A 14,062-nucleotide genomic window follows, 5' to 3' on the forward strand; every position below is an offset into this window, starting at 1 on the left:
GTGTCTGAAAAGATGTGAGGGGAAGCTAAGAGTTCTGCCTGTGGCTTCCAGTGTGATGGCTCATGCGCTCGGTGCAAGACAACCCTAGATCATGCAGCCCTGAGTGCGCATGTGTGAAACAGCCCTTGGCTGGCACCTGAGTGCTTTGACAGAGCAGACTCCACTGAAAAGTGTTGGGCGTGAGGTGATGTGGGCATTGTAACTCTGGTGTCAGATCTTTGGCAGCCCTTTTTCGCCTACACGACACTGGTGCTGTCGTCAAACGATGAGCATGCAATGGGTAGAACAGCTGTGACGGGCCTCAGAGTAGCATTCTTTCCCGATTCCTGCAAGTTGCAGCCTGGGCTCAGTGGAAAACAGCCTTGCAAGGTTGTCAGTCTGCCTGTAGATTAGGACCATTCGCCCCTAGAGGCCATGGATACCAATCCCTGCCTCCTGAGCCAGCCAGGATCATTTTGGAAGCACCTGGAAAGGGACCAAACTGTGTGTCTCAGTCCCATCTCTCCCACCCCTGAATCCTGGCAGGATTGCTCCTGTATCAGTGCCCACAAGTCCGTGCCCTTTTCCCATTTGCAATCTTTCCCCAGGCTTGGAGCCCACGCAGATCACCCTGTTTTTATCTCTAGGCACGAAGGTTTTGCGTGTCTTCTCCTGGGACAGAGAACTGGGCCTGCAGTCCCTACTAGGGAGCGTGCCAATGGAAGGGGAGCTTTTCCGCACAGCTGGTCTTAATGTCTCCTGTTCCCCGCTGCTTCAGAGAAGGAGAGCGCATGTCATCTTCTCCCGGGTTCGGCCCTGAGTGGCGCAAGTCCTTCTGGCCGAGCGCATGTGCCCACAATTGCATGGGGGAAACAGAAGGAGGAAGGGGGCCGGAGGCAGCTGGAAGCAATTTCGGCGTTTCCCAACACCCCCATCCGGATGGTGACCAGAATAGCTGTGGCTTCCTTTGTGAAGGGCTTGGCTGGGAAACAAGGCATGTGGGAACTGGTTCAGGCAGCAGCAGGGCTGGCATAGATGCTGGTATTGGGCCCCAGACAGCTGCTGCCTGTTGTTGAGTGCTCTGTGCATAAGATAGCATGTGGATGTGGGAGGGTGGGAAATTTGCACATGTTTCAGGGCTTGTGCTTGGTTTGGCAGAGGTGCTTTTTAAACATGTCCTCCCCTCTTGAACTTCACTTTGCTGTTGCCACAGACAGCTTTTGGCTTCCTCTTCCTCCTCCATTACCCCTTGCTCCCACCCCATGCCATGTGTTGATCTGGGGTGAGGGGGGGGAGAGGATGGCTGTATGTGTCATGTGTGTGTCTCTATTAATTGGACTATGCACATTAATACAGTGAACGCTCGGGTTGCGAATATGATCCGTGCGGGATGCACGTTCACAACCCGCAGCGGCGTGTCTGCGCATGTGCGGGTTGTGATTTGGTGCTTTGCGCATGTGCAAGGCGCGATTTAGCGCTTCTGCACATGCGCAACCCCCGAAACCCAGAAGTAACCCATTCCGGTACTTCCGGGTTTTGGCAGGTCTGTAACCCAAAAAAACGCAACCTGAAGCGTCTGTAACCCAAGGTATGACTGTACACAAAACATGCCTCCTCTACAAGATGTCCATAGGGTGGCAACACAAGAACGGGCCTTTTCTGTGGTGGCTCCCCACTTGTGGCATGGACTCCCCACGGAGGCTTGCCTGGCACCTTCCTTACATATCTTTATGCCCTGCAAAAAAAGTTCCTCTTAAGCCAAGCCTTTGGCTGGTGAAACATTCTATGGCCTTTTAAATGTGTTGGGGTGGTGGTGGTGGTTGTGTGTTTGTTTTTGCTCTTGTTCTTGTTCGTATTATGTACTTTTGTATTTTTATCTTGTGATCTTTGGATTAAGGGCAGTATGCAAGTTTAACCAATAATAATACTAATAACATACCCTAAGTTCCACCCCAAGGAAATCATGTTCTGGATGCAGAACTGTGTTGTGCAAATCTGCATATATAATTTTTTTTAAAAGTAAAATTTTTTTTGCTTGCCTGTTTGCTCATTATATTCATTAGTTGCCTCTAGGTGTTTTGACCGCACTGCCCATCAGCCCTTCGAGGGCAGCAGGTTGGGGGCAGGCTGGTCTAAGTTAGCGAGGTGACCAGTTTTAAAACAATACAAGACAGTTAAAACAGTTTCAAAACAATACAAGACAATCAGTGCTTTTTTTCCTGGGGGTGCTCAAGGGTTCGCAGTACCGGCACCCCCCAGTGTTAAAAGTGTGGCACTTACTGTATCAACTTCATGGTGAGTACTGGAACATTTTTTTTTTAAAAAAAGCACTGAATACAATCAAATAACAGTACGCAAACCCGGTAAAACGACCATATCTGAGGAGAGAACAACTTAATTCCAGTGACAGTCATTGTATCCGCCGGCAGGCAGACTTCAGGTTTCTGGGAATCTGTTTTGTTTTGCTACTCCAGAGGTGAGGAAACCTTTTGGCCCAGGGGCCGGATCGTTATCTGGGCCACCTTTGATAAGGGAGGACAGGACAGCCTCATATCAATTACGGTAACTGATGCCGTCATGATGTCAGGTGATTGACAGGTGGGTTGTCCCACCCACCTGCCAGAACTTTAATTGAAACAGAGCTTCCTTCCTTGTTGCTGTTTAGTCGCTTAGTCGTGTCCGACTCTTCGTGACCCCCTGGACCAGAGCACGCCAGGCACTCCTGTCTTCCACCGCCTCCCGCAGTTTGGTCAAACTCATGTTTGTAGCTTTGAAGACACTATCCAACCATCTTGTCCTCTGTCGTCCCCTTCTCCTTGTGCCCTCCATCTTTCCCAACATCAGGGCCTTTTCCAGGGAGTCTTCTCTTCTCATGAGGGGGCCAAAGTCTTGGAGCCTCAGCTTCAGGATCTGTCCTTCCAGTGAGCACTAAGGGCTGATTTCCTTCAGAATGGAGAGGTTTGATCTTCTTGCAGTCCATGGGACTCTCAAGAGTCTCCTCCAGCACCAGAATTCAAATTCACCATAATTCCTTCCTTTTTAGCAGCAATTTAAATGAAAATCACTTCATGCTATTGCAAGGGGGATGGGAGGGCACCTTGCTCCAGCAAAGGAGCGGCTGGTCCCAGTTATTCCTTCGCAGCCACATGGGTCCCTGTCCCAGACTTGATGTCCCCGGTCCACCCACCCACCCCTTAGCATGGGAGGGTCCGTCCAGAGAGGAGTTTGGATGCTAGCAGGCCCCTGGGGTGACTTGGTGTAAATCGGCTCCTGTTCCCTTAAGGCTGATGCCCACTTGGCTCTCTGGCCGGGGTTTTTGGTTTGTGTTGTTGATTTCAATATGACACAGTTTTGGAGTTGGGCTGCACACATTCCTGGGTAGATTAACCTACTAAATGAAAGCTTTAAGACCGCAAATCTGTGCACGCTTTTCCTGGAAGTAAGCCCCCTCAAACACAGTGTGGCTTACTAGGAAGCAAGTGTTCATAAGATTGCATAACTTAAACTGTGTGTTCCTTTTTTCTCCCCCCCCCCCCTCTTTAGCTTCTGGTTGAGCAATACTTTTTTATTTCAAAGGTGGTCCCTCGGTGCCTTCTGACAAAGACTGTCAATAACTTTTCCTCATTAGGCTGCAAGTGATTTTAACGCTTCCCTTAATGTCACCCCAAAAGCACCTATGTAGTTTTTAGCAAAATGCAAATGTTGGTTAGTGACTCCAAATGGAAAGATCTTAGGAAGTACTTTGCTATTCTGTTTTGAAAGACCTGGACCATTCCTTGTAGTGAAAGGGGGAGTCGGGTTGAGTGGCTTAAATACAGGGCTCACCTTGCTTGTTTTTGTGCATTAGTTTTTGTGCAGCACACACACAAAATTATCCTATTTTTGGCATTGGAAAGAGTAGGACTTTTCTGTTTTTCCTTTGATAAAGCAGGCATCAATTAAGCATTCTGTAACATGCTTAAAAAATGAAGTGTGTTATTTTCCCATCTATATGCCAAAAGCTTAAGTGCCTTGAAGAATTTCCATTGACTGCATGTTCAACGCAAAGGTTGCCTCACACTTCTGTCTCTATTCCTGGGAATCTGGATGCATTTCTGCACTGCTGCTCTGTTTCTCCTCCTCATGCTGTGGACTCACATTCAGCACACCTGACAGTTCACCTATACAGTACTATGCCTGGATGCAGAATGTATTTGCAAACAGGAATGCAGCATGTCAGTTAAAATCTGGCTTTTGAAACAGGGAGCTGGATTTTGACAGTGTTGTCTTCCGCTTTAAAGCAACGCAAGTTTCTAGTTCTCATGTTTGCTTTTTGGTGGGGAAGGGGACAATTCAAAACACGTAGGAGATAGTTTATAGGGTGCAGTGGCGTCTTGCAATGCTATCAGCAACAACAAACTACATCTTGCCTCGAGGTGGCTAACCCCACAGTTGGCAGACTTTTTCTCACTCCCCACCTCACTACCAATTTTGGCAGTGGTGACAAAAACCATTTCTTTAAAAGTAGATACATGATGGGATGGGGTGAAACCTAGTGCCTTGAAGGGGGTGGAGATCCCCTCTATTCCAGTTACCAGATTGATCATTTATTGAGTTGGGGGGGGGGAATAACCTCCCCTCCTGAGCTGAACTGCATAGGTTAGCTGAGGTGTAGGATTGTGTGTGTGTGTGTGCAAAACTCGGTGTGTGGAGACTATATGTACTCTGGGAGCATGGATTGCACACTGCCTCCACAGCCCCACCCAGGCAAGCTTGTCTCAGCAAACAGCCCCACACTGGATTTGACCAGGACCCTCATGTAAAAGTCCAATCTTGGTGTGCCTGAATATCCTGGTTGTGTTCAAGATTTTTTTTTAATTTTTAGGTAGGTTTTTTAAAAATCATGATTCCAGACCTGCCCCTTTTCCCTAATTCAAAATCTGGGACAGGCATACTGGGGAGAGACTTTTTTATTTTGCTATTACAGTGGTACCTCGGGTTACATACGCTTCAGGTTACAGACTCCGCTAACCCAGAAATAGTACCTCGGGTTAAGAACTTTGCTTCAGGATGAGAACAGAAATCGTGCTCTGGCGGCAGCGGGAGGCCCCATTAGCTAAAGTGGTACCTCAGGTTAAGAACAGTTTCAGGTTAAGAATGGACCTCCGGAACGAATTAAGTACGTAACCCGAGGTACCACTGTATTTATTTTTTCAGGATGATGCTTCCACCCATGCCATTTTGCCTCCAAGGAACTGGAGGCGGCATTCATGATTCCGTAGGTTGAGGGATAGTAACAGGCCCACAGTCAGGCGGTGAGCTTCATGGCTGAGTGGTGATTTTAACCCTGGTCTCCCAGGCCCTAATCTACTTTATATTTCTTCATTTTATTCCATTCTGTGATGTGAAGCCACGCTAGAAATGGTGACAGCAGAGACCCCCTACTGAACTAAGATAAGACACTTAAGTGCTGAGTACCGTATTCATAAAGTTGCAGGGTTTTGGTATCCACTGTTTCTTTGCAAAGGAAAGAGGATAGGGAGAGAATCGGGACAGGTAGAGAAGCAGTTGTGACAGCAAGACCCCAGGTGAGCAAAGGTGAGGCACTTTTGAGTTTAGTGAGGTGCTAAGCCTTTGTAGGGACGCGGGTGGCGCTGTGGTCTAAACCACTGACCCTAGGGCTTCCCGATCGGAAGGGCGGTGGTTCGAATCCCCGTGACGGGGTGAGCTCCCGTTGCTCGGTCCCTGCTCCTGCCAACCTAGAAGTTCGAAAGCACATCAAAGTGCAAGTAGATAAATAGGTACCGCTCCAGCGGGAAGGTAAACGGTGTTTCTGTGCGCTGCTCTGGTTTCGCCAGAAGCGGCTTAGTCATGCTGGCAACATGACCCAGAAAAAACTGCGGACAAACGTCTGCTCCCTTGGCCTATAGAGCAAGATGAGTGCCGCAACCCCAGAGTCGTTCGCGATTGGACTTAACTGTCGGGGGTCCTTTACCTTTTTTTTTTTTTTAAGCCTTTGTAAAACTGCAATGTCCACAGCATCATTGCAAGGGAGGAGGAGTCGGAGAAAACCAAGACAACTTGGCCACATCACTGCGAGCCTGTTGGCCGTGCCCTTGTGACTTCTGGTTCCGGGGGACACCGGTGGCGCCTGGCTAAGGGCCTCAAACGCAGGAATTGTTCCTTTCCCACCCCTTCCTGGCTTTGATCGCCATCTCCTGTGCAGGTTGCTTGGACTGGAGAGGCGTGAAGTTAGTAGACCTGCCCGGCAAGGTTGTGCAAACACGCAAAGCAAATATTCAGGCACGGCAGTGTGACGTGGCCGTGCGTTCCAGCACAGACCTTCAGGACTTTGCATGGGGATCCCATGCCGTGGGGTTATGGCATCGGGAATGTGACAACTGCAGAAGTTCCCAGGCCTGTGTGATCCTGTGACAGCCTCTCCTTGTGGAAAGGAGGCGCTGTTGCAGGGCCAGGGCTTCGGTAGAAGCATAACTGCTGGGGAAGTGAGGGGAGCTAGCAGTTCAAGCTTCTTCCCAGCCATTGTACTTGAGGAGTGCCCTGGGAACAGGCTTCCTGTGGGCTGGGTGCTGCTTCCCAGGCCAGCCACAGCAGCAGGCCAGCTCACCTTTCCCCCAGACTGCGGCTTCTGGTTACACACCCTGGGGAGGATAACGCCCATCCAGGGGTGTTTCTGGAAGAGCAGCCAAAATGGAAGAGCATGCTAATGGTAATAATAATAATAATAATAATAATAATAATAATAATAATAATAATAATAATTAGAGTGGTACCTTGGGTTACAGGCACTTCAGGTTACAGACTCTGCTAACCCAGAAATAGTGCTTCAGGTTAAGAACGGACCTCCAGAGCAAATTAAGTACTTAACCCGAGGTACCACTGTATTTTGCTTGACCAAAGGTGGCAACCCTACTTGCATCAGATTTCTGGACAGGTTTTTTAGCCTACTAAGAGGCTTCAAATGTCGAATGGAAATGCGGGCTTATGTGGAGGTGTACAGTGGTACCTCGGGTTACATACGCTTCAGGTTACAGATTCCGCTAACCCAGAAATAGTACCTCGGGTTAAGAACTTTGCTTCAGGATGAGAACAGAAATCATGCAGCGTTGGCAGCGGGAGGCCCCATTAGCTAAAGTGGTGCTTCAGGTTAAGAACAGTTTCAGGTTAAGAACGGACCTCCGGAACAAATTATGTTCTTAACCCGAGGTACCACTGTAGTAGTAGTAATAATAATAATAATAATAATAATATGACGTGCCAGGAAAAAGGGGCAACAGCCCTTTGTTTTGGAGGGGAAATAACCCAGGACTGGGGATGGAAGGGTCTGTGCCTCAGGGTTCTCCCAGTTTCTCATACACTATTTCCAATCATAAATCCAGTTCTCCACATTTCTAAATCCTACAGTATTTGCGTGCAGATTTTTCCTACTCAACTTGTTTGTGCACAGCTTTGACTAATAAGCACATTTTTACAAGCAATTTCTCCTCATGCAATGCCTTTTGTGCGTTATTTCCACTAATACGTTTATTTTTATGAGCTCTTTTAAACCAATATATTTCTGTGCGCATTACTTAGCCAAAGAGCTGCATTGCAAAATTCAGGTTGTTTCTGTGGGGAGTTGCATTCCAGTCCTCGGACGGTTTCGAAAAGTACAGATTTGATAAGATTCACCTTTTAATGTGGACTGAATCAATTTTCTCCCCCAGGCCTCTAGAAGTTATGGCTTTCTAATTTCCCTGCATTTAAAGACCTGTGGGTACTCGGCACCCAACTTGGCTTCCGGCCACCTTCCTCGATCCTAGTGGCCCCATTCCCTTACCTGAGCCAGGGTAAAAATCCAGGTGTTCTTCATCTTTCTGTGGGAACATAGCATTGAGCTAAGGATGCGGTTGGAGATCAAGGCAGCAGCCAGACATCTCCCTTGCCCCACCCAGCCTCCAGAGCACTTTCCCAGGTGTGGGCAACAGCGTTAACCCTTCCCTTTCTTGGTTCCGTAGACTCCGGCTGTGCAGAAAGGTGACTGTATTTTCTCGCAGGGGCAAGGAGCTTTTTCCAGCCTAGGGTGCCATATTCCCACCAGGGCAACATTCCCACCAGCGGGGCGGGGGCGGCCTCAAGGTGAATTTGCGAAGGTGGGAGGTGGCGCCAAGGCCCTAACGGCTTCGCTTTGGGACGACACTGCCTTTGATCCCCATCTGTTCTGCCAAAACATGCACCCATCTTGTGTCTCGCCCCCGTACCACCAGCATCGGGGAACCGGTGCCAATATGAGGGAGTGGTGTGACTTGTCAGCATTACTGCAATATTCTGTAGGGTGTGGTTGGTTTGGGGGAAATGGGGGAAGCATGCCTGGCCTCGCCTACCCTTTTGCACTGCCTGAGACAGTGGCCTCAGTTACAGAGGGCCTCAGATATGGCTTTGCCAGCTGACCGGGATAAAGACCAAGCCCTCCACCTGCTTTGGTGCCTTTCATAGCGGCTTGATCTAAAGGAATGAACGAATGGAAAACATTTTCCACTGTGTCTACTCAAAAGGAAGTCCTGCCAAGTCCAGTGGGCGTTACTTACTCCCAGGTGCAGAGTGGTTGGATGTTAGCCGTTATTGTGTGGTGGTGATGGTTATTTCCTGGGAAAGGCTGTTAAAAGGCTTAGGGCCCTCGTATTTACGGGACTGCCTCTCCTGGTCTGCCCTGCAGAGGACCTTAAGGTCCATGAATAATCAGAGGTCCCGGGCCCTAAGGAAGTCAGATTATCCTTCACCAGGGCCAGGGCCTTCTCAGTGATGGCTCCGACCTGGTGGAATGCTCTGTCCCATGAGACTAGGGCTCTTCAGGATTTAACCTCTTTCCGTCGGGCCTGTAAGACAAGGCTATTCCACTTGGCCTTTAATTTGAATTTAGCCTGATCTTTTATTCCCCTTTTATTCCCTCCCCCTCCCCTTTTTATGAAGATTACCTGCTCTAGGATCCCACAGCTAATTCTCCCCTGGTCTCCTCACTGGCCCAAATAGGACTAATTCAGCCAGCTGGCCCTGGTGATCATCTAATGTTTATTGGATGGATTTCCCCCCTAAATTGATTTTTGAATTCTAAATTTATTGTTATTCACGTTTTATACTGTATTTTGTGCTTTTTTTGTTGCATCAATTAAGTTTTTTAACTTTGTTGTTAGCTGCCCTGAGCCCGGTTTTCTGAACTGGGAAGGGCGGGGTATAAAAAATAAATGATGATGATGATTATTAAAGACACAGCTTCAGTAGCCAACTGAAAGGCCGGCAGCTAGGGATGGATGAACATGTCCTTTTCTAGTTCCCTCAGTTTCACATTTTTCTGATGTTAAGTTTTGCTTGGCCCTGTTTCCGCAGTAAGTCGGTGATTTTTTTTTCGGGGGGGGGGGGAGGCTTCACATTAATTAATGTTTTCCTTAATAGGTTTTGTGTGCAGTTTTGCCCACCGTACATTTACTTATTTGAAAACTGTATCCCCTAATATAACACATTTTTGTATGTTATTTCCACTACCCTATGCATTTTTGCATGCACTTTTCCCTAATACATTTATTCTTGTGTGCAGTTTTTGTTTGTTTGTTAGGGAACTGCACCACAAAATTCTTAGAAGTGCAAATTTAGACCCGCATATCAATTCCCATATTGGTTTGGGATGTGTGAATTTGGCCTGCTTCCATTAAAATGTGAATGGAACTGATTTATCTCCCATCCCTGTTGGCAGCCTCAGGGCCCTTCCAGATGCCCTGTTGTATTGTGCATTCACGATGACCTGCGTTTACGATGGTGTATATACATGATCCCTCTTTCAATACTGTTCCTGCCTTCTGAGGTGTCAAGATCAGACATACAGCTTCATTCCCAATCTCTGCATGTCCCATAGCTTCCTGCTGAAATCTTGTAACATTTCACACCACAAATGTTTTGGATTGTGCGTGTGCATGCGTGCGATCTCACTTTTGTTGTGCTATAAAGCAAAAGTGCCCCTCCAGGTAACGATGAATGTGGTGACGTAGAGAAAGCTTTCTTCTTCTTCTTCTTCTTCTTCTTCTTCTTCTTCTTCTTCTTCTTCTTCTTCTTCTTCTTCTTTGGCAATCACTCGTAGCCGAGTAAGATTGTCTTCCATAAACACGGTTTTAACAATGAGTCCGTAGGTGACTGTGGAGGCCAATTCTGGATCCACACATCCTTCTACAGTGGGGACATTGGTTTCCGGGTGGGAGTTGATCACGGTGTGGATTTGCCAATCCTGCCTTCCTCTTAGCACGTTTCTTCCTTGCGTCCTGAGTTTGAGTGTCTTCAAAGCCCATTTACAGATAGGTAGCCGTGTTGGTCTGCCATAGTCAAAATAAAAAAATTCCTTCCAGTAGCACCTTAAAGACCAACTAAGTTAGTTCTTGGTATGAGCTTTCGTGTGCATGTTTCAGTGTATCTGAAGAAGTGTGCATGCACACGAAAGCTCATACCAAGAACTAACTTAGTTGGTCTTTAAGGTGCTACAAGAAGGAATTTTTATTATTATTATTATTTCAAAGCCCATGACACCTTTGGTAAAGGCTGTTCTCTAACTGGAGCGCTTGCAGGCCAGTGTTTCCCAGTTGTCAGTGTTTATACTACATTTTTTTTTAGATTTGCCTTGAGACAGTCTTTAAACCTCTTTTGTTGACCACCAGCACAACGCGTTCCATTTTTAAGTTCGGAATGGAGGAGTTGCTTTGGAAGACGATAATCAGGTATCCGAACAACATGACCAGTCCAACGAAGTTGATGTTGAAGAATCCTTGCTTTGAGCATCACAGAACTGCTAGGCTGCTTTGGGGATGAAGGTTGGGAAAGAAATAAGCAGAATGGCTGTGTGGACAGCCCAGGATAAATTCACCATTTATGCACTATTGCTGCATCAGTGCCTCAAAACAAACAGACAGACAGACAAAACCCCTAGGCTGGCAGGGCCCTTCAGCAAAATCTGATGTACATACGCAGCCTATCCTCTCTTACCCCATGTCAGTTCACAATCCCCACCACCAGAGTTAAATGTTTTGAGCTCCCCAGGAATGAGGTCATTCCGAGTCTAGAAAGTCTGCTAGCCTGGACAGGGCCTGCAGATCTCATTCCAGGAGTTAAACAGAATGCCACTCCTTGCTGCTGACGCTGCCAAGTCCAGGCCTTTTTTGCACTTCGGTCATCCGAAGCGTATCAGAGAAGCAAGCAACGCCATAAATCAGAAGAGGCCAAGGAGATCCAGGCTTAAGAGATCCAGGCAGCTCCCTTCTCCCAGCTAACTAATACTGCCATCCCTGGACAGGATTCCTAGTTCCCTTTTCCTCTTTTTTGCCCTAACCGACTGTGGCTGCAGTCCTGACCACACCAAATTCAGTAAGACTTCTGAGTAGACATGACGGTCCACGTTGTGCTGTGGGTTAACTTTCCCCCCAAAGCTCGACATGAGACTCAGTGGTGCAGTATTGTAACTTTTAGAGCCTGGACTTAATGGGTGGGGGCTCCTTAAATGGGAAAGTGTATTACTTCACTGAAACTAAATGGGTCTTACAGGGGTCGGGGTCTTTGTTTTGTTTCCTGCATTACTTCTGACTGAGGGCACTTCCAAATGACCTGTTAATATTCAGCGTTCATCCTGATTGTTGTTGTTAACTAAATTTGTATGCCACCCTTCATGAAAGAAGATTAAAGGGCATTAGCTATTTAATGAGCACACTGCGTTTCCCCCTGACTTTCCTTATCTCTTTTTTTGTGGGGCGTGTGGGTTTGTTGCACAAGACCTCCCAATAAATTTTAACCATGGCGTCTGAATTTGCCAATATGGAACTGAATCCCACCCCAAAATAGCAGCACTCAGGATGGAAGCGCCTGCAGGATGGCGGCAGCTCCCTCAAATCCTAGGACTCAGCACTTTCTGTGCCATAAAAAAGGCCACTTGCTTTTCCCAGGCATGACATCTGGCTTGTTCTGGCTTGTTCACAACACAGGCACACGTCTGGCGTTGCACTATTAGGGAAATCTCTGCCCTTCTTTTCCATCCCATCCCTTTTTGCCCCTTGTGTCATCCGGGTCCTTGCACAAAGCAGCAGCTGCAAAACCTATCCTCTTAAAGCCAGTGAAATACAGATTTATTGTATGTATTTCACAGGCAGCTAGAATGTTGTTACACATTTAATATCTGATGCATTGAAATAATAAGAGTAAATGAGAACAATAATTTTTGTGACAGCCCATGCTGTTTTTCTAGAAAAAGAGGTGCTTTAACTCACCCTGAATGCCTTCCTTGTCCTCTTATAATAGCAAAGGCGCCCACCTGAGAGGTGCTGGAACAGAATTCCTGTGAGTTCCGGCTGAAAAAAAGCCATAGCTTTTTGGAAGCAGAATGGGGTATGAAAAGCGAGCGTGATTTAATTTTGCACAGTGTCTTCTGAGTGCAGTATTTGCCTCCCCTCAGTGTGATATTAGGAGAGGGGAGCTTCTGTGGGGTTTATGCCTGGGGTAATACATGCTGTCCTTCCCAGGGTGGCAAGAGGATGTGTGGAAATGCCAGACAGGGCAGCCTGCCAGCTTGCGCCTGAAGGGGAGGGAGGGAGGGAGGGAGGGAGGGGAACTGGGTAACATCCTTCCTCCTCACCCACCTCCTGTCGGGACAGACTCCCCTCTAGGCAAGGGGTTGGAATCACTGCCTGTTCTTTGGCATTCAGTAAACCCCATGAAAAGGCAGGGGCAATGCCTCTCCTGGCAACGCCTCACAACTCTTTCCTCCACACCTACTTTGCAGCTGGGAAGAAGAGAATTTAGGTATCTTGATTCCAGGAGCCACCCTCTTCCAACCCCTGCGGCCCTTTGTAAACCTTACAGTGCATTGCTTGATGAATTCTTTACTTCTCCTTGTCCCCAGGTGTGCTGCTGATCAAGGTGTGCTCTGCTGCTGCTGCTGCTGCCCCTGCTGCTGCCCTACTTGGCGATTTACCTCAGATAGTTTCACACACACACACCTGACAGAGGATCACCAGGATGGAGCTACAGAATATGGGAGAGGATGCAAGCACCGAAAAGCTCAATGGGACCTTGCCTGATAGTGACAAGGCTGCTGTCCTGGAAGATGGGTGAGTCTTGAGGGGGGTGTTATGCGCTTCCCCTCCTCAAATTGGCTCCAGAGGGTCCTCCAAATGTTTGGAGAACAGATTTGGGGGGGGGGGTGCTTGTGGAGGGGCTGCAGGCAGTGTTAGAAACTCAGATATATAAGCTAGGAGCCAAACGCCTCCTTAAACCAGGGTTACAGTTGCCAAAACAGAATGTCTGTTTGCCATTTTGGGGCCAGGCAGCTGGAAAGTCACATTTTTCAATACAACTTTTTGGTTCCTGAAGTTCGTTCCGATTGTGCAGATAAAATAGAACGGATGAAATTCTACGGGGTGGGGTATTGTGCGTGAAAACAGTCCAGACCCAAGGATGCCCAGGCCTGCACCTCCAGATGGTGGAGATGTCTGGGGCAAATTTTGAACTCTGGCTGCAGCGCCAAGGAGTGGAGGGGGGAAACCTGTTGCACAAGAAGAAATGTGTTGGGTGAGCAGGACAGCAGTGCTGGATGCAGCCCTGTGTACTGTAATACATCAGAGTAAATAAGAGGAGGGATTGGGGTGGATAGGGAGAGCTGCTGCGTTGAGAGGTTTATGCGTCTCAAGACAAGATGTTGGGGATGAATGATAAGGGAGGGCAGTTGCTTTCTTGTCCTGCTTAAGCTTTCCAAAAGCATTTGGCTGGTTGGAGAAAGAGCACCACAGCCTTCCCTAATCTGGTGCCCTCCAGTTGTTTTGGACTACAAGTCCCAGCAGCCCCACCCAATACTGTCCAAAATACCTGGAGATCACTGGTAGGGGACTGGATTGTCCATACCTTTCATGTGATTGCTGTTCTTACACTCTTGGGTTGGATAGTGGGAAGCAGATGGTTTAGGTTTCAAGTCCCATCGATGCACTGGGATCATATCCTGATTTTGTGTGGATTGTGGCAGTTTCCAAGACTTGGCTCTTGGCTTCCCTCTGTGGATGGAACAGTGTTGCACAGAATGGGGCTT

General features: G+C 47.9%; 1 protein-coding gene across 3 annotated transcripts in view; it reads left to right on the plus strand.

Moving 5' to 3' along the window:
• SLC38A5 (solute carrier family 38 member 5) overlaps positions 1-14,062 on the plus strand; it is a 68,049-nt gene that overhangs the window by 26,499 nt on the left and 27,488 nt on the right. For 2 of the 3 annotated variants that reach the window (XM_081175762.1, XM_081175760.1), the window contains exon 2: positions 12,884-13,091. In XM_081175762.1, coding sequence (XP_081031888.1) covers positions 13,000-13,091 — 92 coding nt within the window. In that variant the 5' untranslated portion in view covers positions 12,884-12,999. Of the gene's footprint in view, positions 1-12,635; positions 12,784-12,883; positions 13,092-14,062 lie in introns of those variants that run through there. The other variant, XM_081175761.1, reaches the window with a different exon arrangement.

Source organism: Podarcis bocagei (assembly GCF_964188305.1).
Source record: "Podarcis bocagei genome assembly, chromosome: 17".
Taxonomy (NCBI): Eukaryota; Metazoa; Chordata; class Lepidosauria; order Squamata; family Lacertidae; genus Podarcis; species Podarcis bocagei.